At 36.0% G+C, this 27,233-nt stretch overlaps 1 protein-coding gene across 1 annotated transcript in view; it reads left to right on the top strand.

The window, feature by feature from the left end:
- The window catches only part of ANKIB1 (ankyrin repeat and IBR domain containing 1), a 155,703-nt gene that overhangs the window by 92,138 nt on the left and 36,332 nt on the right, over positions 1-27,233 (top strand). The window contains exons 6-9 of the mRNA XM_025378251.1: positions 14,865-15,073; positions 16,787-16,875; positions 23,054-23,198; positions 24,604-24,770. Coding sequence (XP_025234036.1) covers positions 14,865-15,073; positions 16,787-16,875; positions 23,054-23,198; positions 24,604-24,770 — 610 coding nt within the window. The remainder of the gene's footprint in view (positions 1-14,864; positions 15,074-16,786; positions 16,876-23,053; positions 23,199-24,603; positions 24,771-27,233) is intronic.

The raw sequence follows: 27,233 nt of genomic DNA, 5'->3' as shown, positions 1-27,233 counted from the left end.
ACTATAAATCTTTATCATCTATACTAAAATAGAATGCCACCTTCCAAAATTTTTATATAATCTTTTGATCGGAAGAAAATTTTAAACTCCCTATTTTATCATTCGTTGATCACCACTGTTAATGATGTGGTATATAACTCTCCAGAATCACTACCAAAAAAATATATGGAATATATGTATTATATATTTTATATATAATATGTATATATAGACACACACACACACAAACACACTTTTTGAGACGGAGTCTTGCGCTGTTGCCCAGGCTGGAGTGCAGTGGTGTGATCTTGGCTCACTGCAACCTCTGCCATCCAGGTTCAAGCAATTCTCATGCCTCAGCCTCCTGAGTAGCTGGGATTACAGGTGCACACCACCATGCCCGGCTAATTTTTGTATTTTTAGTAGAGACAAGGTTCCATCATGTTGGCCAGGCTGGTCTCGAACTCCCAATCCAGGTGATCTACCTGCCTCGCCCTCCCGAAGTGCTGGGATTACAGGCGTGAGACACCACACCCAGCCTACCTTCAATGTTGGTGTTTCCCACAGTTCTACAATTGCCATTCTTTTCCCACCTTACATACCTGTAGCTCTTAAATTTTAATGTAAATAAGAATTGCCTGGGAAAATAAACGTAGATTCCTAGGAGTAACCCCGGAGAATCTAAGTGATAAGGTCTAGTGTAAGGCCTAAAAATATGTGTTGTGAACAAGCCTACCAAGTGGACTATTCTCTGAGAAACATTGCTGTGCACATTTATCTCATAAAATCTGTGGCTTCAAAAACCACCTAAACAATAAAGATTATGTCTACAATCTGACTTTAATCAAGTATTCTACTGTATTTCTAAAAGCCTATTTATTATTTCTCGCAATCTACGGATGATCACAGCTGGACTCATCATTTCTCCCATTGTGTTGATTAGTGGGCAGCAATATTCACCTAATTTTCCTAGCCAGAAACTTGAAAGTCATATTTTAGTCCTCTGTCTCTATCATATTTGGCCACAGTCCCATTATTTCTCTTTCTAAATATCTTTCAGCCTTCTCTCACCCTCCCTAGCTCTTTCAATTCCCACTGCCACTGACTTAAGGCTTTCATTACTTTTCATCTAAATTCAGGTGCCCAGAGTCCTAGTCTCCAGTTTTACCATTCTTCTTTCACCCAACTAATTTCTCATACCGCCACTATTGTGTTCTTTTAAAATGTAAACCTGAGCATGTCATTCCCCTGCTGAAAACCCTTCACTGGCTCGCTACAGACTTAAACTCATCCAAAATTTTTAGTAGACTTTATGACACATAAAGTTCTTTACCTGGACTCTCAGTCTTCCCATTTCTTTGCCTTTCCCACTCCAACTTGTCCTTAGAAATCATTTCTTCTAGGAGACCTTTCCTAAGTGTGTCTTCCAAAGTCTCAACTGGGACCCATATAATGGGTCTATTCCCATTTTATCCCATGCATGTATATGTCATACACTTAGAATGGAATATTGTAATCTCTTTATTTGCTTCTTTTATATTATCCTTGAAGCTCCTTGAAATGGCAGCTTTTAATTTTTTTTTTGTTTCCATAATACCTAATATATATTAATCACTCAGAAAATAGTTTTGGAATGAATAGATAATATGCCAAAAATGTTATTTTTATATTTTTTGAAAATGAGTGTTTTTGTTATAAAATTATGTTTTTATTGCCATGTTTATAAACTTCAAAGTAAATTCTATAGAAAAAATTTTAGACCTGAGTAAAAAAATTAAATTTAGAAATTCTGAATAGTTTTTAAAAACAAAATATTTTCGTTTCAGCCCATAATAATGCTTAATAGTCATAATGTAAAAAACTTGTACAGAAACACAAAATACCTATGTTAGGGTTCATAGCACCAGAAGGTATACTCTGTCCTTTGCTTGAGATTTTTAAAATGCAAGGTATGCATTTAAATATAATGTAGAGCTGGCAGAAAAGTAGAAGCTGTACACCATCGGGGAGCCACCGCGTCATAGTTACTGGTTAGGGTAGGCTAATGCTGAAACAAAAATGTAGGATTAAATACAGTAAAAGTTTCTTAATCATGTAATAGTCCAAAGCATTTTCATTTAGATTAGGTAGGATGTGGACTCTGGTCAGGGACTCTGACTGACTGGAACGTTGTCATCTTAATATCACTTCTTTTTTTTTTTTTTTTTGAGACAGTCTAACTCTGTCAACCCAGGCTGGAGTGCAGTGGTGCGATCTTGGCTTACTACAACCTCCGCCTCCTGGGTTCAAGCAATTCTCTTGCCTCAGCCTCCCGAGTAGCTGGGACTACAGGTGCACACCACAATGCCTGGCTAATTTTTATGTTTTTAGTAGAGATGGGGTTTCACTAGATGGGGTTTGGCCAGGCTGGTCTGGAACTCCTGACCTCAAATGATCTGCCCACCTCAGCCTCCCAAAGTGTTGGGATTACAGGCATGAGCTACTGTGCCTGGCCAACAACATCACTTCTGAGGTTGTCCTGGGGGCTATCGAGGCCTACTAGTTACAGCCAACTAGTCAGAAAGAGAAAAGAGCATGAAGGAACAATTGTGGGAAGTTTTATGAGCCACTCCTGGAAGTGACATATGTCACTCCTGCACATGTTTCATTCATTGAGCAGAATTCGGTCATGTGGCCACACCTCACTGTCACGTGGCCATACCTAACTGCAAACAAAAAAAATGTTTCTACACTATAGCATTTTTGTGTACAGATAGCCATCTTTGCCAAAGGTCTCTACATTCAGCCAAATCATATACTGTGTCATAACTCTTAAGCTATAGTATCATATAGAATCTAACTTTACCTGTAATTTCACCAAAATTAAAAGAAACATTTTATCCCTATTTTTTAACACATTGTATCATTAAATATTATGAAATGATCAACTCCATTTTTACTCTATTGATATTTCCCTAAATTAATTGTTTTACAATAAGATGAAACCCAACTAAATTTTCGTACTTGGCATTGATAACTTACTAAAGCATTGTTCTATATTTCATTCCTCTATTAGGGCATAAAATAGAGGCTAATTTAGGTTTTCAAGTGAGCATCTCTTCTCTGTTGTTTAGGTAGTATCAGTGACATTTGATAAGCAAATAAGATTTACCAAGGTAAGTGATGCTTGTGAGTTAGACAGTGCATATTAACTATAGTTTACTGTAATTGCTCTTAAAGCCAGGACAGGCTGTGTTTTAGAGCTATTAAACTGAACCATTAGGAAGATTTATAGATTGTATCCTTGGTAACATTCATTCATTTTTATACAGGAAAATAGTTTTGAGTATTATACTATCTTGTCAAATATAATCCCAAGGTAATGAAGTTGATGTAGATTAAGCCGACGACATAAATATTTAGCAGTATTTATTAAATGGAGTTGCATTTTAAGAAGGAGTAGATTAGGAATACAAAGGTCATTCTCTGAGTATTTCCCCAGTAATAAAAGTAACTTATGTAATTGAATATTACCTAATGAGAAAATGAATATAATTTACAAAATACGTGATGGAGGCTAATTTGCTTGTGCTTAGAATAAATTTATATTGAAGCTTTATTTTTAACTCCTTTGGAGGTTCATCATCTTCCAAGCAATTAAACATTTGTGTTCCCACATCCTCTCTTCTCATTCTGTTATTTTCCTGGGAAATGTTACCTTTTCCCAAGACTTTTTGGAAGTAATACATTTCTCCACCCTGGACTAGGCCTCTCTTCTGAGCTCCGTATTTCATACTGTATATAATTGCTTATGTGAAAGCCCCTCCAATCTATCTCAAAGCTACCTTAAACTCATCGTGTTTAAAACTAAGATCATGTTCTTGCAACTGAACCTGGTTCTCTAGTGTTCCCTAACTCCATAGATGGCAGCATCAGCCAACCAACTGGGTATTCTAGGCAGAAACCTGGAACACCAATTTTGACATTTCCTCTCCCATCCTGTCATCACTTAATTGTCAGTTTCACCTCCCCAATTTTAAACTTCGCCCTTTTTCTTCATTTCCACTGCCATCATCTCTCAACTACATTACAGAAAAAAGAAAGTCAAAATAATCTTATCAAATCTAATCATGACAGCCTATTCTTCCTATCTCTAGTCCTGAGTTTTCATTGACTGCCTATCACTCCTAAACTGAAAATGGAAGTGGTTATTTTTTTTAAATCCTGCATGACTGAGCCCCTGCCCTGTTTCTCTAGCCTTATCTCTTACAGTGCTTCTTCTCTAGTCCCATGCTCTAGCTACATTGACCTTTTTAATTTCACAAGGGTGTTACCCTCCCTCCTGCCACAGGCCTTTGAACATGCTGTATTCTATCTTTCTAGAATGTCTTTCCCTCCCCCCTTTCATCTGGTTAACTCCCGCTCATCTTTAGATGTTTACTCCATGCCATTTCCCTAGGGATGCCCTCTCTGACCTCCCTGACTCTGGTTTTCTACCTCTCTTTATGGTGTTTCTGACAGTGGTGATTTTTTGGTGTTGTTTGTTTATTTTACTCATGTCTTTCTCCTTACTAGACTGTTAAGTTCCATGGAGACAGGAAAGGAATTATGTCTGGTTTTTCTATCATTGTATCCCCACTACCTGACATAGTGGATGGGACATAAAAGGTATTCAAGAAATATTTGCTAAGGAGTCTGATATGATAGAATCAAACAAATTTTGTTGAAAAATATTTGTGGTAGGAAAGACTAAAATGTAGCATATTTAATGTCTCTCTGTACTAGTTATATTAGTTGTTTTTACTTTTATTAAAAAGTAACATAATGGAAATTTTTAAAAGATAATAATACTATCCTAAGAAAGTTATTTTTACTTTGTATGCCTCACATTTTTTATATGTGACACATTTTAACACAGTAACCAATATTATTCTTATTAAAAGTCTTCACATAACATCCTAAACATTTTTCAACAGTTATTATAATGACCACTTTTAATGACTGTATATAAGAAAATTGTTTGGATGTGCTAAGCTAAAGCAGATTTGGGAGATGGCACTCATTCTTGCATTTATTTGTGATTACTTTATTCCAAGGATAAATTTTTAAGAGGTAGTAGTCCTTAATGCTGTTATTATTGAATTCCTTATGTGTTGTAATGCATTACAGAGACTTAAAACAGTTAGAATCAAAGTGGGTATAATTATCCTGTATGTTGCTCAGTTAAATAAGTAACATCTGGAATTTGAACTCAGGACTTCCTGGTTCCAAAGGATAATCTTTGTACTATGCCCCATTGCTAACATTTTGAATGGCAGCAATGAGAAAATCTGAGGAACTATATGGGGCATGTGTTCCAGATGTAGTATACTATCAGACAGATTCTAGAAAATTATCTTACAAAGAATTGTTTCCTGATTTAGGTATGAAGAAATATTTTTTGAAAATAATTTTGAAATAGTAAAATAAGAGAAGAACAAGGTAAAATAAATAAAAATGAACTTTTCTATAGTTGTTATTTTCAAAACAAAAATGGCTCTCATGATTTTTATATGACTCTAATAGTAATAAATATATCATCTATGTGAATGAAAATCCAGTAGGGCACAGAGAAAACGTTTATAACACTAGTATGCTTAATCTACATATATTTTATAATATGCTTTTTAAAATAAATGCATCATATAAAGCTTTTCATATATGACTACATAATCTCATTATATAAACATACCATACTCTATTGCTATTTGCACCATTTTTTTCTTTTTGCTATTGTAAACAGTGCTGTGATTAGCATCCTTCAAATATGCCCTTGTGTGCCTATCCATTAATTTACTTAGGATGAATTTTTAGCAATAAAATTACAGGTTCAAACAATAAGCTCTTAATTAAAACTGTACATTTCTCATTTAAAGTCCAGTGTATTTTCATGGTTCCTGTACATTTGTATTTCTTTTGTGATTTGTCATTCATATCTTTTTTACTTTTTTTTCCTGTTGAGGCCAAAAATTTATATGTTGTATTTTCTTTATCATTCATTTTTAAATATTTCAAAATTTCCCTTTCTGCATTGCCCCATCAGTTATTTAGAATATTATAGTCTAATTTTCAAATATTTGAGATTTTTCTGGATGTCTTATTGTTTTCACTTCAGTTTTACTGGTTAAGACTTTCAGTCTTTTGGCCGGGCACGGTGACTCACACCTGTAATGCCAGCACTTGGGGAGACCGAGGGGGGCGGATCACGAGGTCAGGAGATCGAGACCATCCTGGCTAACACAGTGAAACCCTGTCTCTACTAAAAAATACAAAAAAAAAAAAAAAATTAGCCAGGTGTGGTGGCGGGTGCCTGTAGTCCCAGCTACTCAGGAGGCAGAGGCAGGAGAAAGGCGTGAACCCGGGAGGCGGAGTTTGCAGTGAGCGGAGATGGCGCCACTGCACTCCAGCCTCGGCGACAGAGCGAGACTCCGTCTCAAAAAAAAAAAAAAAAGATTTCAGTCTTTTGACATTTGTTGAGACTGGTTTAAGCATGTAGTCTGTTTTGATGACTCTATACCATGTGCATTTGACAAGGATGTAATTGTGAAGTTGTTCATCATAGTGTTCTATGAATGTTAATTAAGGTCAGTGGTGTTCTCTAAATTCTCATAGTTTTTACTAACAAAAATTAAAGTTCCATCAGTTGAGAGGGGGATGTTAAAATTTCTATTTATGAATGTGGATTTGCATATAGCTCCTCCTTAATGGTATCAGTTTGCTTAATGTATTTTGAAACTCTGATATTAGGCTCATATACATTTATAATTATGTCTTTCTGACTCTTCTCACCATGAAATGTCCCTTACCTTTTTTTACTATTTTTTCTTTATCTTATATTAATATAGCACATCAACTTTTTTATGCTATTTGCATGTCTTATAAATAGCATATGGTTGAGTTCTTTCTTTATCCATTCTAATAGACTGTTTAGTCCATTTACATTTAATGTAATATTGCTGTGGTTGGATTTAGGTCTTCCATTTCACTCTTTGTTTTCTGTTTGTCTCTTATTTTTTGTTCTCTGTTTCTCCTCTGCTGTCTTTTAAATTAGTTGAATAATCTTGGCATTTGATTGTGATTATCTGTTGGATTTTTAGCTAATTCTTCTTTGCATTTTATTCTTTAACATGCTGCTTTCTGGGCTGTTGTATACATTCTTATCATTTTATAGTCTATTTAGAATTAGTGTAGTACCACTTCCCATAAAATGTAAGAATCTTTTTTTTTTTTTTTTATTGAGACGGAGTTTCGCTTTTGTTGCCCAGGCTGGAGTAATGGAGCGATCTCAGCTCACTGCAACCTCCGCCTCCCGGAATTCAGGCGATTCTCCTGCCTCAGCCTTCCTGAGTAGCTGGGATTACAGGCATGCGCCACCATGCCGGCTAATTTTGTATTTTTAGTAGAGATGGGGTTTCTCCATCTTGGTCAGGCTGGTCTCGAACTTTAGACCTCAGACGATCCGCCCGCCTTGGCCTCCCAAAGTGCTGGGATTACAGGCGTGAGCCACTGCGCCCTGCCCAAAATGTAAGAATCTTGCAACTGTATATGGGTACATCGACCCATCCCTTACGCTATTATTATTATAGTACATAATCACAAATATCACAATGTAGTGTCATAATTTTTGCTTTAAACAGCCATATGTGTTTTAAATAAACTAATCTGTTTTTTTTCTCTATTCTTCAGATTCTCTATTCTTCAGTCATTTCTGTCTCCAAGTTCACCAAATTTTCCCTCTGATCTCTTTTTTTATCTCCTCTAAACTGCTGTTAAGCCAACACAGTAAAAATTTTTTTTAGAGTTGTTTTTCAGTTCTAGAATTTACACTTGGTTCTTTTTTATGGCTTTCATTTATTTACTTAGTTTTCCTGGCCTTTTGTACTTTACAAACTATTTTTCTTTATGTTCTTGATCATAAAGTTATTTAAATCCATGGTGATTACTAATTCCAACATATGGATTTCCTCAAGGTTGGTTTCCACTGTTGCATTTTCTGACATTTTCCAGTTTTTCCACATGTCTAGTAATTTGGAATTGTATCTTAGACATTTAGAGTATATCGCTGTAGGCATTACATATGTAGGCTTCAGTTTGAGATTTGGAGAGTCTATATCCGGAATCTGTGCTTCCTGTGCCTCCTGTGCCTCCTTTCTAGGATATCCTCCCTCATGTCCGAAGTGTTCTCTTCACCCTGAATCTAATCTCAGGTTCTTAAGCTAGTAAAATTTCAAATTTCTGTCCTCATGCCAAATGTTGTCTGCCCACAGAGAAAAACTTGTAGAAATAGAAACTCATATAATGCTTTTTCATTTTGTCAGACATTAATTCCCCTCCAATTTCTGCCTGCTTTTGGTTGCTCTCTAGTGTCCTCAGATAGTTGTAGTTTATATTTTGTCCACTATTTATAGCTATTATCTGTAGGAGACTTGGTCTGATAGTAGCTACTTTAACATTACCAGAAGTAGAACTCTGTCTATTGTATTCAGAGTATCCCTTATAGTTTTCTTAAGACTACCAGGAGGGCTATCCTATCATTTGTGAATAATGATAATTGTGCCTGCAGCTTTCCCTTATCTTTTATCTGGTGTAATTACATTGGCTAACACTCCTTTGTAACATTGTAAGTGATGCTTATTATTTTCTTGGCTTAAGTGGAAATTCATTCAGTCACCAGTTTGTCCTTTACTGTGTACTAAGCAGTAAACTTCGAGAATTCCAAATGGAGAAGTTGTCTAGAGCTCAGAATCATTTAAGCAGGAAATAGATTCTTGTAATGCATCAGTGAAGAGATAATTGAAATTCTGAGAATGGCTTTTGTTTTAAATTAAGAATTAGGCTATTGGTTTGAAAGAGATTCTGCTTATCATGTTAAAACAGTATCTTTTTCTTACTATTTAAGAGCTCTCTTTTTAAAAATTCAGGAGTAATTTTTCAGATTGTCTTACTTTTTCCAGATCTTTTTAAAAAATGATAATACTGATTTTCTTCTTTGATACATTGGTATCATAAATTTCTTTCCTAATGTTCAGTTGTTCTTATATTCCAGGAATAAGGCATACTTGGGCTTGGGGTATATGTTATACATATTTAGTTTCCTATTGATAATATTTTATGTAGATTTTGACATTATAATACAGTAAATGCTGTCTTAGCCCATATCAACTTAACTTTCAGGATTCCCTTTGTCAAATAGACTGAATGCTTCTGTGTAGGGGGCTCCTTTTCAGAATTGCCATGCACCTGGCTTGAATTGCATGCCAGTAACAAACTTAATTATCTCAGTTGTACACCTTGTTGTAGTAATTACATGATATAATGGAATGATACTGATAAAACATGAGTAAATATTTATTTGTTGAAATCTAAGTTGGAGGCTTTAGAAAGCCTTGATAAAGGCAAGTTCGTTTTAAAATTTCTCTAAATTATGCGTTAGTAAAATAACTGAAAAAAAGGGGAGAGGTCATAAAAATCTAGGCCTTTACATTCATATTTCTATCTGAATGTGTTTTAAATCTTAATCTAAGAAAATAACAATGAAAAATGGACAATCTTTTGTGGGTGTAGTTTAGGCAAGAAATAGGAAATAGAAGGAGAGTGATAAGTCAAAGAAAAGGGCTTGGCCCTACATAAAAAAGATTATAGGTGTAGTGGCTCACGTCTGTAATTTTAGCACTTGGGGAGCCAAGGCGGGAAAATCACCTGAGCTCAGGAGTTCAAGATATACTTGGGCAACACAGTGTGAGACCTTGTCTCTACAAAAGTTTAAAAAAAAAAAAAAAAAGGCCGGGCGCAGTGACTCAAGACTGTAATCCCAGCAGTTTGGGAGGCCAAGACGGGCGGATCACGAGGTCAGGAGATCGAGACCATCCTGGCTAACACGGTGAAACCCTGTCTCTACTAAAAAAATACAAAAAACTAGCCGTGCGAGGTGGCGGGCGCCTGTAGTCCCAGCTACTTGGGAGGCTGAGGCAGGAGAATGGCATAAACCCGGGAGGCGGAACTTGCAGTGAGCTGAGATCCGGCCACTGCACTCCAGCCTGGGCGACAGAGCAAGACTCCGTCTCCAAAAAAAAAAAAAAAAAAAAAAATCTGGGCTTGGTGGCACATGCCTGTAAGTCTCAGCTACTCAGGAGTCTGAGGTAGGAGGATCACTTGAACCCAGGAAGCCAAGGCTGCAGTGAGCCATGATCGCACCCCTGCACTCTAGGCTGGGTGACAGAGCTAGACCTTGCCTCAAACAAAATAAAAATAAAAAAATTAGTAAGTTAATATATATGCTTTATTAAATGTTTGAGTTATGTGTATATAATTGTTTTTAATAATTCTACATTTTATAATTCTGCATTTTACATGTCCAGTTATTTGTGCTGATAATGTCAAGATTTGTTTTATAAATAAGGTTGGGTTTTGGCATTTCAGGTTTTTATAATAGCTTTTTAAAAATATCTGTGTGACTTGGCCGGGCGTGGTGGCTCACGCCTATAATCCCAGCACTTGGGAGGCCAAGGCGGGCGGATCACCTGAGGTCAGGAGTTCAAGAGCAGCCTGGCCAACATGGTGAAACCCCATCTCTACTAAAAGTACAAAAATTGGCTGGGCGTGGTGGTGGGTGCTTGTAATCCCAGCTACTTGGGAGGCTGAGGCAGGAGAATTGCTTGAACCTGGGAGGCAGATGTTGCAGTGAGCTGAGATTGCACCACTGCACTCAAGCCTGGGCGACAGAGTGAGACTCCATCTCAAAAAAAGAAAATATATATATGTGTGTGTGTGTGTGTGTGTGTATACATATATATGTATGAATCTTTCCTTTTTCTTTATGCTTGTGCAAGGACACAAGAATTAATTTCTACTTGAATTTTTTTTTTTTTCAAACTGAGTCTTGCTCTGTCGCCCAGGCTGGAGTGCAGTGGCACGATCTCGGCTCCTGCAAGCTCCACCTCCTGGGTTCACGCCATTCTCCTGCCTCAGCCTCCCGAGTAGCTGGGACTGCAGGTGCCCACCACTACATTTGGCTAATTTTTTTGTATTTTTAGTAGCAATGGGGTTTCACCATGTTAGCCAGGATGGTCTTGATCTGACCTCGTGATCCGCCCACCTCGGCCTCGCAAAGTGCTGGGATTACAGGCGTGAGCCACTGTGACCTGCCAAAAATTTTTTAAAATTTGCTTATGAAACCATGTGAACCCTATACTTTTTAAATAAATAATTACTGTATTTTTCAGTTTCTCCCAATGTTATTAGTCTGCTTAGAATTACTACCTTTTCTTGAGTTCTTCAGCTGTAATCATTTACAACTTCTTGGAATGTTATCTTCTTCAGTTAGATTTTAATAATAGGGGCATGTGGTTTTATATTAATTTGTTCATTCAACAGATTTCTATTGAATATACACTTTGAACTAGGCTCCAGGCTGAATAATGGAGATAAAATCGATTGTAATATAGGTACAACCTCTGCCCTTAAATAAGTTTACAGTTTGAAAGACATTGCATTTTGTCACAGTTCTTTTAATTTTCTCTCTACATATAGCTGTATCTTATTTTCAGTTTTAATGTGTATATGCTGAGTTTTCCCGATTGCCTTAGTTTTTATTTTTAGTTCTTAGATGTTTGTCTTTTTTTTCCTGCAGTTTATAGGTTGTCTATCATTTTTTCTATCAATAGTTTCTAACGTATGATTTCTACTTTGCCTTTATCACCTTCTTCCACTTTTCTTGGGTTTGATTGCTTATAGGGTTTTTCTGTTTGTTTTTTAATGATGAGGGCTCAATTACATGTATTATCTTAATCAGAAAATTCCAGTTTTTTTGGTAAGTGTTTTCTTTACTTTTCCTTTGAAGTGTTTCTTCTCCCTTGGCCTTAAAGAACATTAATTTGTGTCTCAAATGGGACCATTCTCTTTATTTGGCCACTGAATTTTTTGTTTTAATGATGGCTTTTTTTGTCCCAGGAAATCTTTTGTGCTAATCCTGATTCTCTGTAATGCAGCTGTCTCTCTGCAACTGTCTCTCTGAACTCTGAGCCCAACCTTGGGTCTAAATAAGAAGCTTCCACCTACCTGTTCAGCTCTTCCTCAGTTTCCTCAGGGTCACAGAGATCAGGTGTGCTCATTCAGTCCCAGTGAAAGGAATTAGCCTTACCAGAAAAGAGAACACACTGTAAGCCACTGTAATTCAGTCAGTATGGCACTTGTTCAACTCTAGACAAATAGACCATTGAAACAGAATAGTAAATCCAATTTACAGTATTTGGGAATATAATTTATGTAAAGATGACATTATAGATCAGTGGGGAAAGGATATATAATTCATTAAATGGCCCTAATATGACTGGCCATTGGAATACCAAGAAAAAAAAAGGATGAGGGGTATAAAGTCAGTTCATCAATTTGTCTAGGAGACGACATGTAAATCTAAGGACAGAGGAAAACTTCTGAGTTGCTAAGACAAGAAAACAAGCTAAAGAAGAGATAAACATATTAAAATATATTGGATCTTTAAATTTTTGTTGTAAGTATACCATAAACAGAGTCAAGAAACATAATTTTGATTTGGAAACAATATTAGCTAATGTTTATTGTATATAAAAACCTTCTTTAAATTGACAAGAAATTGGTAAATACCCCAGTGCCAAAATGGCAAAAAGATATGGATAGGTAATTCACAGAAGAGCACATCCAGATGGCCAACAAACACATCAAAAGATATTTTAATATATCCGTTGTCAAGAAAATGCAAATTAAAATAACAGTGAACTGTCAGTTTATAAATGTTTAAAAGAACTGTTAACACCCATTGCTGTAGAAGAAACTGGTAAGGTTCCTCATTGCTGACAGAAGTAAAAACTGTTATAACCTCCTTGGCATGGTGGCTCATGCCCGTAATCCCAGCACTTTGTGAGGCCGAGGTGGGCGGATCACTTGAGGTCAGGAGTTTGAGACCAGCCTGGGCAACACAGTGAAACCCTGTCTCTACTAAAAATATATGTAAAACTTAGCCTGGAGTGGTGGCACTTGCCTGTAGTCCCAGCTACTTGAGAGGCTAAGGCACGAGAATCTCTTGAACCCGGGAGGCAGAGGCTACAGTGAGCCAAGATTGTGCCGTTGCACTCCAGCCTGGGTCACAGAGCAAGACTCTGTCTCAAAAAAAAAAAAAAAAAAAAAAATTGTTATAACCTTTTTGGAAAGCCATCTAGCATTTTCTTTTAAAAACACGATGGGCCTTAGACTCATTAGTCTCATTCCAGGGAATTTATACCAATGAAATACCAATATAAACATGAATATATACTTTTAACTGCACTGATGTAGATTGCAGCCTCATTGTTGTGGCAAAAAAATAACTAAACAAAGTAGGGGGATATTTGACTAAATTATGATACACAAATTGTTTCACACAGTGAAACACAGTGGATTAATATGTAGTCATTAAAAAGAAGGAAATAATGTTAAACTAGTTTACTTGGAGCGATTTTCAGGTTGATTAAATGGGAAAAGGAGATAAAGTTTATATGATATTCTATTTATGTAAAATAATCACCAGAAAAACTCTGTATATACAGATAGTCCCTGACTTAAGATGGTTTGACTTATGATTTTTTGACTTATAATAGTGCTAACTCAATATGCATTCAGTAGAAACCATACTACTCTTGAGATGCTGGGCCACTGTAGTGAGCTGTAGCTCCTAGTCAACCACACATTTTCAACTTATATTTTCAGTTTACAGTGGGTTTATCAGGACTTAACCCCATCGTAAGTCAAGGAGCATCTGTATTTATATATGTACTTGTTTATTTTCCTTAGCTGGAAATACACCCCTGTTTTCATTACATGTCAAAGTCATATTTATCCTGTTAAACTGCCAAATCCATTGGCTTAATATGGTTAAAAAAAAATGTAGAAAATTTCCAGTTATTTGTGTTTAAGCTATAAAATTTTGTGGAATGTGCCTACAGTGAATAATTTACCCTTTAGTCTTCTCAGAAATAGTGTGTGATCACGGGGCAAACACAGGCTTTGGAATCACAGAAATTGGTTTCAAATCTCTTTGTGAGCTTGGACAAGTTATGTAACTTCCTTCAATCTTGATTTCTTCACCTAAATAATAATTGAAAAGTTTGCTGGGAGGAATAAATGAAATTATGTAAAACACCTAGCAAAGTAATCAAATGTATTAGTTTGTTGTTTTTAAAGGGTTAGGTTTTTATGGCTCTAGACATTATAATATGTTTCACTTGGCAATTTTTAAAATGTTCACAGTAGGAAGATAATATTTTTTAGTTAAGCCAGGTTCAAGATCACTTAATATAGAATTTATACCTAATTCACTAAAACTTTTTTTATAACTCTGATGTCTTCAGAAGTTTCTTCTGCTTTCATGCTGTTTATTAAATGGTTTTTAGGACCTGCTATTGGCATTTTGATATATCTATAGTGAACTATGTAATCATTTTATAACCTGATGCCAGTGAGGACAGTTAAAAAATTATATATATATATATATATATATATGGAAGAGTAAAGAAGCTAAATTAAACCTATGCCAGCGAAAATGTAGTGAATTCCAAGAGTGATATGTGAGTGACCTGTTTTGATTGTTAGTAGAAAGTACTGGAAATTTTGACCATACTGCTAGATCTTGACATAGTTGTAAGCCATGATGAATTATGAAAGCTTAAATTTTGTGTAAAAATGCTAATAACATGAACATACCTAGACATTCATTTGCAGTTACTACGTTTATATAAATACTTTTTTCTTTAGATGACCAAAATTTGTAATTCATTCCGATTTTTTGTTATTATATAGCTTTTAAAACATTACCATATTTTCTTTTTTGAGAGCTATCCATTCCATTTTTCTTTAAGACTGGGACAGGGAGAAATTACTTGAAGCTTGGATGTCCAACCCAGAGAACTGCTGCCAACGATCAGGTGTTCAAATGCCAACTCCACCACCAAGTGGGTATAATGCCTGGGACACGCTCCCATCTCCAAGAACTCCAAGGACTACACGCTCTTCTGTCACCTCCCCAGATGAAATCAGCTTATCTCCTGGGGACTTAGACACTAGTTTGGTATGGTTTGGTATTCACTGTACTTCTCATAGCTTTGTTTTTAGTCTTTTAACATTCAAATGATTTAATATTGTTCCGTGGAGTGTCTCGTTGTGTTCTTGTAATTGAATCCTGTCCCTTTCTTGAAAGGTTCAGTTATTTCCATGCTTCAGTAAATATTTGTTATTACAGACTATTTTTGTGATCTCTGAATTATAGATTGAAAAAAAAAAAAAAAGGTTTTCTTTCCTCATTTCCAAACAGAGAACTTAAAACAGTTTAGGGAAACCATCTATTTTATTTTCCCTTAAAACTTCAATTGCTTGAAGATTTAAATACAGGCCAGGCCTGGTGGCTCATGCCTGTAATCCTAGCACTTTGGAAGGCCGAGGTGGGTGGATTGCCTGAGCTCAGGAGTTCGAGACCAGCCTGGGCAACATAGCAAGACCACATCTCAAAATACGCACACACATGTATACAATATATTGAAATATAAAAAGTTAAGTTTATGATAGGCACTGTAAACCAAAAATACAAAAACATTTTTTATAATTTCTTGAAAGCTAATTTTTAAGCATTTACAATATATTGATAGTTATGTATTTGTTTCAGTAAAGCTTCTGTAGTTTGTTATCTAGATGCATTTCCAAAATAAGTGTTTCATTATTTTACAAAACAGTACTGCCATTATCAGCATTTTTAATTGGCATATCATTGGTGTGCTGTTATAGGAGATTTTAATATTTCTTGAATGACTCAGCCACTCGAAATATGTGATAAATATGAAAGTGCTTCTCATTTTATCTGTGCGTTTTTGAAAAACAGAATCCTGTAATTTGCGTATGTAACATGATAAATTTTGCTTCTAGAGAGCTATTGTTTAGAAGGTATTAGGTAGGTGAAAAAGTGATTGCAGCTTTGGCTGTTAAAATGGCATAGTTGTAATACATAGGTGGAGTTTTGTTGTTTTTTGGGGTTTTTTTGAGATGAAGTTTTACTCTTATTGCCCAGGCTGGGGTGTAATGGCACGATCTCGGCTCCCTGCAACCTCTGCCTCTCGGGTTCAAGTGATTCTCCTGCCTCAGCCTCCTGAGTAGCTGGGATTACAGGCACGTGCCACCACACCCAGCTAATTTTTGTATTTTTAATAGAGACAGGGTTTCACCATGTTGGTCAGGCTGTCCCGACCTCAAGTGATCTGCCCAGCTCTGCCTCCCAAAGTGCTGGGATTACAGGTGTGAGTCACCACGCCCAGCCTAATACTTAGTTTTATAACAGGGTTCTCTCCCTGGAAAGTCTGGATATCTTGAGTTGCTGCATTAAAAATACAAAGTTACTCAGTTTTTATAGATTTTGAAGGGTAAGTGTAATGTGAAGGGCATGATACTGAAGTGGTTTTTTGCAACATGCAATTTGATGTTGACCCGAATGATTTATTTCTTGTACTTCCTTTTCCAAATGCACAGTTGCTGATTAATACATAAATTTGGAATTTAAGGGTTTGATTTCTACATTAAAACATTTAAATCCCACTGTTGTTTATAGTGAGGTGGTCATAGTATTTGTTACTGAAGGGCACACTAACTGTCCTTAAAACTTTGAAAAAGGTAACTTCCAAAAACTTTTATTTACTGTACTAGTATTTTTGCCTTTTAAAAAAGTGAACAAAATGAATGTATTGTTCTCTTTCAAAAGTATAGTTCTGTTTAAATCATTGTTCTTCTTCATCTCCAGTGTGACATTTGTATGTGCAGTATCTCTGTATTTGAAGACCCCGTGGATATGCCCTGTGGACATGACTTTTGTAGAGGATGTTGGGAGTCGTGAGTATATGAGCACCTTAGCATTTCTTACTGCATGATAGCACTCTGATTTGTTAATAAAATTGTTTACTTTCAGTATTTAATTATACAAATTGTTTATATTGACTTCTGAGTTACACAGAAATGAATTTAGACTTTACTAGGAAGGAAAAATATTTTTGTTTTTATTTTTACATCTTCCCCAGCTATTTTAATTAATGCTATTTAGCTTAATGTAAGGTACCTTTAGAAACAAAGCAGTTATACAAATAATTTTTCTTAGTATTTTAATTTATATTACATCTAATGTAAATTTCAGGCAAGAATCAGTTTGTCTTATATCCCAGGAATCTTAAGCATTTGTTTTTGTGCTGTCTCAATTTTTTGTGACAATCAAATTGCCTTGAAAATCTGTAAGAATATGGATGTTTAAGATTCCTTTTTAGTGAATGCAAAGTTAAATATTTCAGCTAGACATAGTTGGGTATATTTTACCAGTAGAAAATTTGTTTTGCTTCTTGTGTTTATCTCTGTTTACCCTTCCCATTACCTTTCAAGATTTGTACTTTTTCACCATCCATTGACTTAGCTCTCATGTTGCACTTTTCGAGAGAAGTTTCTAAACAAAGATTGCTATAATGAGCACTGTAATATCATGTTATCTCTGGAGACAAAGTGTTGTTCGATGACCTAAGTGAGGTACATCGTTGGTATTAAAAAAAATCTTAGAAATCAGAAGTTTTTAACTTTTTTTTTTTTTTTTGTGGAATATTAGTTAGCAAATATAGGGAACTAGGGAGTACTATGTGGGTGAGAGACAAGAACCTGAGCAGATTTTCTGAGTTCTTCTTTTTAAACAGCTTTGTTGAGGTACAGTTGACATACATAAAGCCACACATTTAAAATAAATAATTTGATAAGCTTTGATATTTCTATACAACCTTGAAACCATCACTACAACCCCTAGAATCTATCATTCCCAATTCCTCATTTCACCTTGAATCCCTGCTACTTTTCTCTTTCTGCCTTCCTTTTATCACCCCCATTTGTAGGCAACCACTGAGCTGTCATTCTGATTTTTTTTTTTCTTTTCTGAGACAGGGTCTCACTCTGTCACCCAGGCTGAAGTGCAGTGGCATGATCTCGGCTCACTGCAGCATCTTCCTTCCCGTGTTCAAATGATTCTCACGCCTCTGCCTTCCCAGGGAGCTGGGACTATAGGTGCCTACCACCACACCCTGCTAATATTTGTATTTTTAGTAGAGATGGGGTTTTGCCATGTTGGTCAAGTTGGTCTCGAACTCCTGACCTCAAGTGATCCACTCACCTCAGTCCCCCAGCGTGTCTGGTTTGATTTTGAGTACATTTCTTTATCTGTTTTCCAAATTGGAGTCAGAGGTAAGATTTCATTTGGAGGGGGGAAAAACTACTGCTTTTTAAGTCAGAATATCTGGTTATTCCTTTTAAGACATAGACTAGATTCTACTCAGAGTCTACTTAAATAGGATCAGATCAGTACACCTGTTACAGGTAAACTAATTGACAAAGGTCAGAGCTCGCAATCCAAAGCTATCCTTAACCCAGTTGTGGAGGCAGAAAATACTTCCCAGGTAAAATTTTATTTATCTTAGTTGTTAACTGTACTGAATTAGGAAGTATTACCTGAGCTCTACCAAGTTAGCTGTTGGTCTTGGTATGTATATGAAAATTGAGTCCCCCAGGGATTTTCTTGAAAAAAATTTTTTTTTTTTTTTTTTTGAGCTTCATTGACCTTCCTCACCTGATTTGTATCACGGAAACTATCTCCCAAACTCATCACAAACTAGCCATAAGAAATGTATGGTAAGATTTAAATTTCAAAGATCTAATTATTGATTTCATTAGTACCTTCTAGCCTACCTAGGATTCTCCTTTCCATCCCTTCCAAGTTTGTCAGATCAAGCACCAATAAAAGAAGGTCCATGTTGGGTGATTCATATGTTGATGAAATCATTTTTAAATTATTACAGTTTTTTTAAATAGGCATATAGGAAAAGAAACTCCTATCTAAAACCAAGGAAGCGTTTTTATAGGTCCTCAGATAGTTTGAAAGTCCCTCAATCTATCTTACTCTTCCCAACCTTTTTATTAGTACAGCTAGATGCTTTAGTGCAGGCTTGTCCAACTGTGGCCCACAGGCTGCATGTGGCCCAGGACAGCTTTGAATGTGGCCCAACACAAATTCATAAACTTCCTTAAAACATTATGAGGTTTTTTGTGTTTTTTGTTGGTTTGTTTGTTTGTTTTGCTGTTTTTGTTTTAAGCTCATCAGCTGTCATTATTGTTAGTATATTTTTTGTGTAGCCCAAGACAGTTCTTCTTCCAGTATGGCCCAGAAAAGCCAAAACATTGGACACCCCTGCTTTAAAGTATTGATGCCAAGGGCTGAAATAAAAGGGAATAGCCAGGCATAGTGGCGCGTGTCTGTAGTCCTAGCTACTTGGGCAGCTGAGGCAGAAGGATCACTTGAGCCCAGGAGTTCAAGACTACAGTGAGCTATGACCACACCACTGCACTCCAGCCTGGGTAACAGAAGAAGATCCTATCAATTGATTGATCGATCAATCAACAGATTAGATAGAAATTATTATTTTCTAGCCAAAACAGAATTTCTTTGCTAATATTGAGAATATAAGAGCTCAGGTTCTAGATACAATAGGCCACTGGGTTGTGAATTCCAACTCTGCTATTTATTAGTTATTGATTTAGGTAAGTGGTAGCCTGCCTGTTCCTCAGTTTCCTAATCTATAAAGTGGTGATGATAGTATGTACTTCATAGGATTATCGTCAGTTTTTTAAATTTCTTAATATATGTAAAGTGCTTAAAACAGGATCTTGCATGTAGTAATCGCTCAATAAGTATTATTATCATATTCCTAAGCATTGTAATAAGCAGAGAGAGCCTACCTATGATATCATCTGTGAATCTTACCTGCAAGATAAAAATACAGGTAAAGTTTGCCCCACATTTATCTCTTACTGACACTCATCAACTCCATGTTCTGCTCATACATTTTTATTGAATTGTGTCTTGATGAGAAATAATAACATGGCCAACAGAACTGATCCTGTCTTCAATGAGGTCTTCTCAGTTCTGTAATTTAATTCCCCAGAGATGATGAAATCTTCTCTGATATATTTAAAATATGTAAAATTCAAAACATCATCATGTAGTAACTATGTCTAAGCAAACTGTGAACTTTGACAAGAGACTATCCAACTTCCCAGGGAATCTATTCATAGCTAAAAAGAAGAGAATCTTGTTATGTGAAAAAAGAACTCTACAGTTAACAGTTCTCCACTTTTAGTCTTAAGACTTCTTTTTTTTTTTTGAAATGGAGTCTCGCTCTGTCACCCAGGCAGGAGTGCAGTGGCACCATCTCAGCTCACTGCAACCTCTGCCTCCCGGGTTCAAGTGGGTCTCCTGCCTCAGCCTCCTGAGTAGCTGGGATTACAGACGCTTGGCACCACGCCCAGCTAATTTTTGTATTTTTAGAAGAGACAGGGTTTCACCATGTTGGTCAGGGTGGTCTCGAACCCCTGACCTTGTGATCTGCCTACCTTGGCCTCCCAAAGTGCTGGGATTACAGGCGTGAGCCACCGTGTCAGGCCACAATATACCTTATATATCACTCCTTAGCACAGGATTGAAAACACTACTTGTGAAAAAATGGATAAGGATCTACCAGAGGTAGGAAGAATGCCAAGGGAAAAAAAAAAAAAAAATCCTGGAAGCCAAAGAGAATTTGAAAGAAGGAAATGTTCGCAGTGTCTCATGCTCTAGAGAAATCAAGGAAGATAAAAACTGTGAATTCTTTAATAAATTAGGCTAATGGGTAGTCATTGTGGCCCGGTGAAGAGGTGATAGCAGCCAGATGCTGCGGATTGAGAAGTGAATGACATGGGCTTCAGGAAGGAATAACAGATCATCATAAACTATTTTGTCAAGAAACTTTGATGTGAAAGAAAAAGAAAATGAAACAAAAGAGAGTCATGTGGTTAGTAAGGGTTTTTAAAATGGGAAAAACTTGAGCATGTTTATTGTGCCCAAGGTAAGAGACATTAGAAGTAAAAGACAGAAAGGATAGGTTATTGGATAGTGCAAGTCCCAGAGCTGGCCAGAGGATTTGAGGATTAGCCTGGGAGTAAAAGAGAAAGCTCTCTCACAGAAGTAAGTGGGATGAAAAGGAAAGAACGCTAAAGATACTGCTAGGTTTGAGGTGTGGTAGAGAGCACTTGGAGTGAGAGAACTGCCTGTTGGGGACTCTCTTTTCTATGAATTGCCCAGACGAGGATATGAAAGAGAAGATGGAGCAAAGGGAATGGGCCTGCCAAGGTCTCAGTAAGGTTTTTGTTGTTGTTGTTGTTGTTGTTGTTGTTGTTGTTGTTGTTAAGTGCAGTGGAATTAAGAGAATGAGAGAAGTAAAGAAAAAAGAAACTATAGTTAGTGAAATAAAATGCTGATGGTGAGGACTAAGCAGTTGTGATTTAATTTCCTGGTTTTCCATTTATTTTCTCTAGATTTAAGTGTTAAATTCAATATGCAATAATCTGTACTTCAAAAGTTTGTTTCTTGCTTTTCTAAGGGCAGTATTAAATAATAACAATAATAATCCCTTTGGGAGGCCGAGGCGGGCAGATCACCTGAGGTTGGGAGTTCAAGACCACCCTGACCAACATGGAGAAACCCTGTCTCTACTAAAAATACAAAATTAGCTGGGTGTGGTGGCACATGCCTACAATCCCAGCTACTTGGGAGGCTGAGGCAGGAGAATTGCTTGAATCCAGGAGGCGGAGGTTGCGGTGAGCCGAAGATTGCACCACTGCACTCCAGCCTGGGCAACAAGAGTGAATCTCCGTCTAAAAAAAAACAAAACAAATAATAATCCTTACTAAAATTTATGAATTCTTACTCTATGTCATGCACCATGTAGATTTTTCACATATGTAATCTGTATAACAACCCTGAGAAGTTCACATTATTATCTCCACTTTATGTATGGTGAAACAGAGGCTTAGAGCAGTTAAATAAATTGCTTAAGATCATATGCCTTGTTGGTGACAGACCTGGAATTTTCTAACTCAAAACACTGCTTTTAGCTGGACATGGTAGTACATGCGTGTAATCCCAGCTACTCACTCAGGAGGCTGAGGTGTGAGGATCACTTAAGCCCAGGAGTTTGAGACCAACCTGGGCAAAGAGAGAGACCCCACCTTTAAAAAAAAAGAAAGAAAGAAAGTAAAGGAAAGAAAAAAAGAACCCTGCTTTTAATCTAACCTTGGGCTGGATTCCTGCTTCTTTGTTTACAGGGCATTTTTTTCCTCACTACTCAAGTATACCTAAGTAGGACATAAAACTTATTTTAATATTTGTCTAAATGAAATATAAAGAGAAAACCTATAAACCTATTCTTAAAAATCTATGCTATATTTTAATGCCACCCCAAAATATTCTTGAATTACCTATGGCTCATTTCTATACCATTGCCTCCTTTTCTTTAAAGCTATAGCATATTGAGAATTGAGTATGACCTTTCTGAGCCACTCATTTCTGAATTTTTAATTTTAAATAAAAGTATTTTTTCAGATTGTTTCAGATTTTTAGAGGGAATAAAGCAAAATAGAAACATAAAACATACGAGTGTGTGTTTATGTGTATGTGTATATATTGATATATAAAATGAATGGCTTAACAGATAATATGCATTACAGTTGCTGTTTCACACTTGTTGGTGTTATTTTAATTATACTCTGACAAAAAATTCAGCATAAAGAAAAATTGGCCAGGCACAGTGGTTCATGCGTATAATCCCAGAGCTTTAGGAGGCTGAGGCAGGAGAATCGCTTGAGACCAGGGGTTCAAGACCAGTCTGGACAACATAGCAAGACCCATCGCTACCAAAAATTTAAAAATTAGCCCAGCATAGCAGCATGCACCTGGAGGCCTAGTTACTCAGAAGACTGAGGTGGGAGGATTGCTTCAGCCCAAGAGTATGAGGCTATAGTGATCTGTGATTGTGCCACTGCATTCCAACCTGGGTGATGGAATGAGACCCTGTCTCTTAAAAAAAAAAAAAAAGGGAAGAAAAAGGAAAATTCTTAGAATGTACGTGCAGTGTAATATCCTTGCTCCTTTGCTGTCCATTGATCATTTTAATAGGTTTTTGAATCTGAAAATTCAAGAAGGTGAAGCTCACAACATTTTTTGCCCTGCATATGATTGCTTCCAACTTGTGCCTGTGGATATCATAGAAAGTGTAGTTTCAAAGGAGATGGACAAACGATACCTACAGTTTGATATTAAGGTAAGGTATGCTACCAATTATCTGTCCAATTTCTGTAATTTTGATTTTATTAAACCTTTATAACATTATTTTTTCTTTTTGTTTTATTTTTGAAAACAAAATAATGGGTCTTTTGTTAGAAATACTTTATCAGAAAAGTTGCATAAAGGAATGGTGACAAAGTTTGAAGCTAAAGCATTATTTCATAATAATAAGAGGAAAGGGGAAAGGCTAAAGTACTAGTAATTTACAAAATTTAAAATAAAACTATTTATCAGAACTTTTTATTAATTTGCCTGTTGCACTTTAGTAACTGATTGATCATAATGTTCAAATTAGATTTTACTTACTTTAAGTTTTTTAAAAGACATTATCTTTCATGCTCCTAAAATATTTGGAAATAAAGATTCTCAACTTGGAAGTTTATTATTTTTATTCCAAGTAATAGATTTATTTAATGAATTATAATGTTTATTTCATCTTTTTTTGTCTTTTTTTTTCAGAAGTTATAAGTGTAGGTTACTTATAAGTGAGTTTCTTTTGTGTGTGTGAGAAGTTATAAGTGAGTTACTTTCTTTTGTGTGTGTGAGATTTAAAAGTTACATTTTAACTGCTTTATGCAGATTTTACTGAGTCTAATATGTGAACTTTTAAAAGACAAGTCCTACTTTTTTTTTTTCTTGGAGACAGAATCTCACTCTGTCTCCCAGGCTGGAGTGCAGTGGTGTGGTCTCAGCTCACTGCAACCTCTGCCTCCAAGGTTCAAGCGATTCTCATGCCTCAGCCTTGCGAGTAGCTGGGATTACAGATACCTACCACTATTCCCGGGTAATTTTTGTATTTTTGGTAGAGATGGGGTTTCTCCATGTTGGCCAAGCTGTTCTCCAACTCCCGACCTTAGGTGATCTGCCTGCCTCGGCCTCCCAAAGTGCTGGGATTATAGGTGTGAGCCATCGTGCCCAGCCCCCTCTTCTTTAACATAGAAAGTATCATGGTATTGATTATTGTGTATTATTTGGGTACCATTTAGAAATTTACTCTTCTAATACAGCTACATGCATGTTTCTACTTAATAATTATATTCATCAGGAAAGTGACACATTGTATGAGAAAACATTTTAAAATTACATATTTTCTGTGCGAACAATTACATTTTTACTTTATCATCATTTACATAGTTTTTAGACTAAAGAAAACATAAATTTTAAAAATAATTTTGTTACTAAGTTAATTGCCACTTTCCCTTTAATAATTTTTTCAGTACTTTCCAGTACTGTTTAAATTTCTTGAGACTGACAACTCCATGCATTTTATTTCACTCTTTTTCTTTCTTTGCTTTATAGTAAATGACCATAGAGGTACACTCTGTATTAGAATTTAGCATTAAAATATTTTCTTTTGTGTTTTGTTATTGCTGTTTAAACAGGCCTTTGTTGAAAATAATCCTGCCATTAAATGGTGTCCTACTCCAGGCTGTGACAGAGCAGTAAGACTAACAAAACAAGGGTCAAATACATCTGGATCTGATACACTCAGCTTTCCATTGCTGAGAGCGCCTGCTGTTGATTGTGGAAAAGGACACCTCTTCTGCTGGTTAGTATAAGATAAGTTGGAATCAGTCTAATCACCTTTCTTTCCAATAGTTATTAAAGAGACTTTGCTCCTTGAGTCAGGCCGTTAAATTGTAGTATACTTGATAGTATTCTTAATTTAAGAAATGCGTAATAAGTAGTAATAGTTCATATTTGTTGTGTGCTTAGTGTGTGCCAAGCGCTACACCAGCTATTTTTTACATATTGAATTTTCCCAACAATGCTGAGTTGAGTTGATGTTATGCCCATTTTACAGATAAGGAAACTCAGGCACAGAGAAGTTCCCCAGGGTTATACAGCTAGGAATTGGCAGAAATGGGATTAGAACCCAGCTGTTTGATTTTAAAGCCCATATGCCTAAACTATAATATCAAATTGCTGACCATAGATTAGAAAATGTTTAGAGTTTAACCTTTCATTAAAAATATAAACCTCTAGCAATGATTCTTCACCAGGAGCTCCCAAAATTACTAAAGTCCCTTTTACAAAATTTTATCCTGGGCCCTAACAAGTAAGATTTTGATTTAGTAGGTTTTTGAGTGGGGCTCTAAAAAAAGAAAATTAAAAATCTCCCAGGTGATTCTAATGCACAGTTCTAGTCAGGAATCAATGACTGCAGTCTCATTGTTTCTTGTGTTTTGTTTAGTTTCTAGTGCCTGGTAGTACTCAATAAGTACAAACTGATGATAAATCAGTATTGAAAAGGGTATGTAACCGAATACTCTTTTGACTATATATGTGTCAGCCATCAGCACTCTACTTATTCATTGAAGGTTCAGTTAACTGTTCTAATTAAATGATTAAAAAAAAAAAGCAACAGTATTTATTCTCCTTTTTGCTTATTTCCAGAATCACCGCAAATGCATGGATATACTTTAGGTGGATATAAAACTCTAGTCTTTACTTTTATACTTATCAGAAACCAGAAACTAATTGTATCACTGCTATATAGTAGGAAGGTATAGTTATGGAACTGTCCCTACCCTGGTCTACTTCTTACCTTTGCCATCATCATTAGTTAAAAGTATTTATTGAACTGCTAACCCCTGACTCTTAAGTCAGGGGTCAGCAAACTATTGTCTACACTTAGTATTAAACATAACATTTTGTTGGAACACAGCCATACCATTTCATGTCACTTTATATATTGTCTGTGCCTGCTTTTGGGCTATGACAGCAGAATTGAGTAGCTGAGACAGAGACTGCATGGCCCACAAAACTCAAAATATTTACTGTCTGGCCCTTTACAGAAAAATTTTCCTGACCCCTATACTAGGTGCTTGGCTATGGTGATTAATGAAAGGAAAACCCTGTATACTGCTTTCATGGCTAAATCAAACTAAGCAAGCAAAATAGCAACAAAATACTGAACAGTGGGTTGTATCTATATGCCTTCAAGTGATTTTTCAAAACACTTAAAAGGCAAATTTCTATTAAAGTTTTACATTTTTGTTATTCAATAGTTTGGTTCCTAACTCACCTCGTTAACCCACCATGAGAGATAAGGCTTGAAATGAGAAAGAAAGTTAATGTACATGAGCTGAATTGGTGGCAGATTAATGGTATGTAGATGAATATGAACCTATTTTACTGTAAAACAAGTATATAAAAGTAATAAAGGAGCTTTCTTTTCTGAGCCAGTGTGGTTTCCAGAGATAATTAAACTCTGGTGTCCTGAAGCAGCACCCATTGTATACATCCTATGCATCTAAAATGTACTAATTATATACCATCCTTGGGAAAAATTGAGAAAAATTGTCGTACACCGTAAACCATTTTCTGAGTTCTGTGGTTCACATGAGGAATCGTGGTTGAAAAAGGATGATTTAGAGGATTAGTTGGAGAAGCTGTGAAGAAAGAAAACATAAATTAAGAAAATGTCTAAAAGATAAAAAGATTAGCTTTTGCTGAGATAAGAGAAAAGTTAAGTTTTGAAGGGAAAAGAAGAAACTTTGATTGGCAGTGTCTTCTTAAGCACTGTGGTTTCTGTGATCTAGCTTTTACCAGTTTTCAGTGTAGTTTAGTTTTTAATTTCTTGTGTTCGTCCCCATTCTCTTTGTATGCTGTAAGTAATAATAAGTTTGGTTCGACTGAAGATAAGAAAGCTAATGGAAAAACCTGCCAATATAGGCCAGGCTCTATAAACTATGTATATATGTCTATAAACATAGACGATGCTATAAACTGTAAATTTCTAGAATAACATTTGAAGAAATACATCAGCTGACTTTTTCTCATGCCCCAAAATATCAGGCTGGTTATACTCAAGACGCATTGGAGACTATATACCAAGATCACGGGCCCTACTTTGAGTTTTATCCCAGTTCAAGGGATCTGTGAATGGCCACATGGACTAAGGTCACACTTGGTAATTATTTACTCTTTCTCCTGTTCATTAGGGTAGTAGAGAACCTAACAGAATCGTCACTTTTTGGACATAGCACCAGAGAGGAAGAGAAGAAGG

The sequence above is a fragment of the Theropithecus gelada genome, chromosome 3 (assembly GCF_003255815.1).
Source record: "Theropithecus gelada isolate Dixy chromosome 3, Tgel_1.0, whole genome shotgun sequence".
Classification (NCBI taxonomy): Eukaryota; Metazoa; Chordata; class Mammalia; order Primates; family Cercopithecidae; genus Theropithecus; species Theropithecus gelada.
Note: the sequence above shows the minus strand (reverse complement) of the source record. Positions and strands in the feature narration are given on the sequence as shown.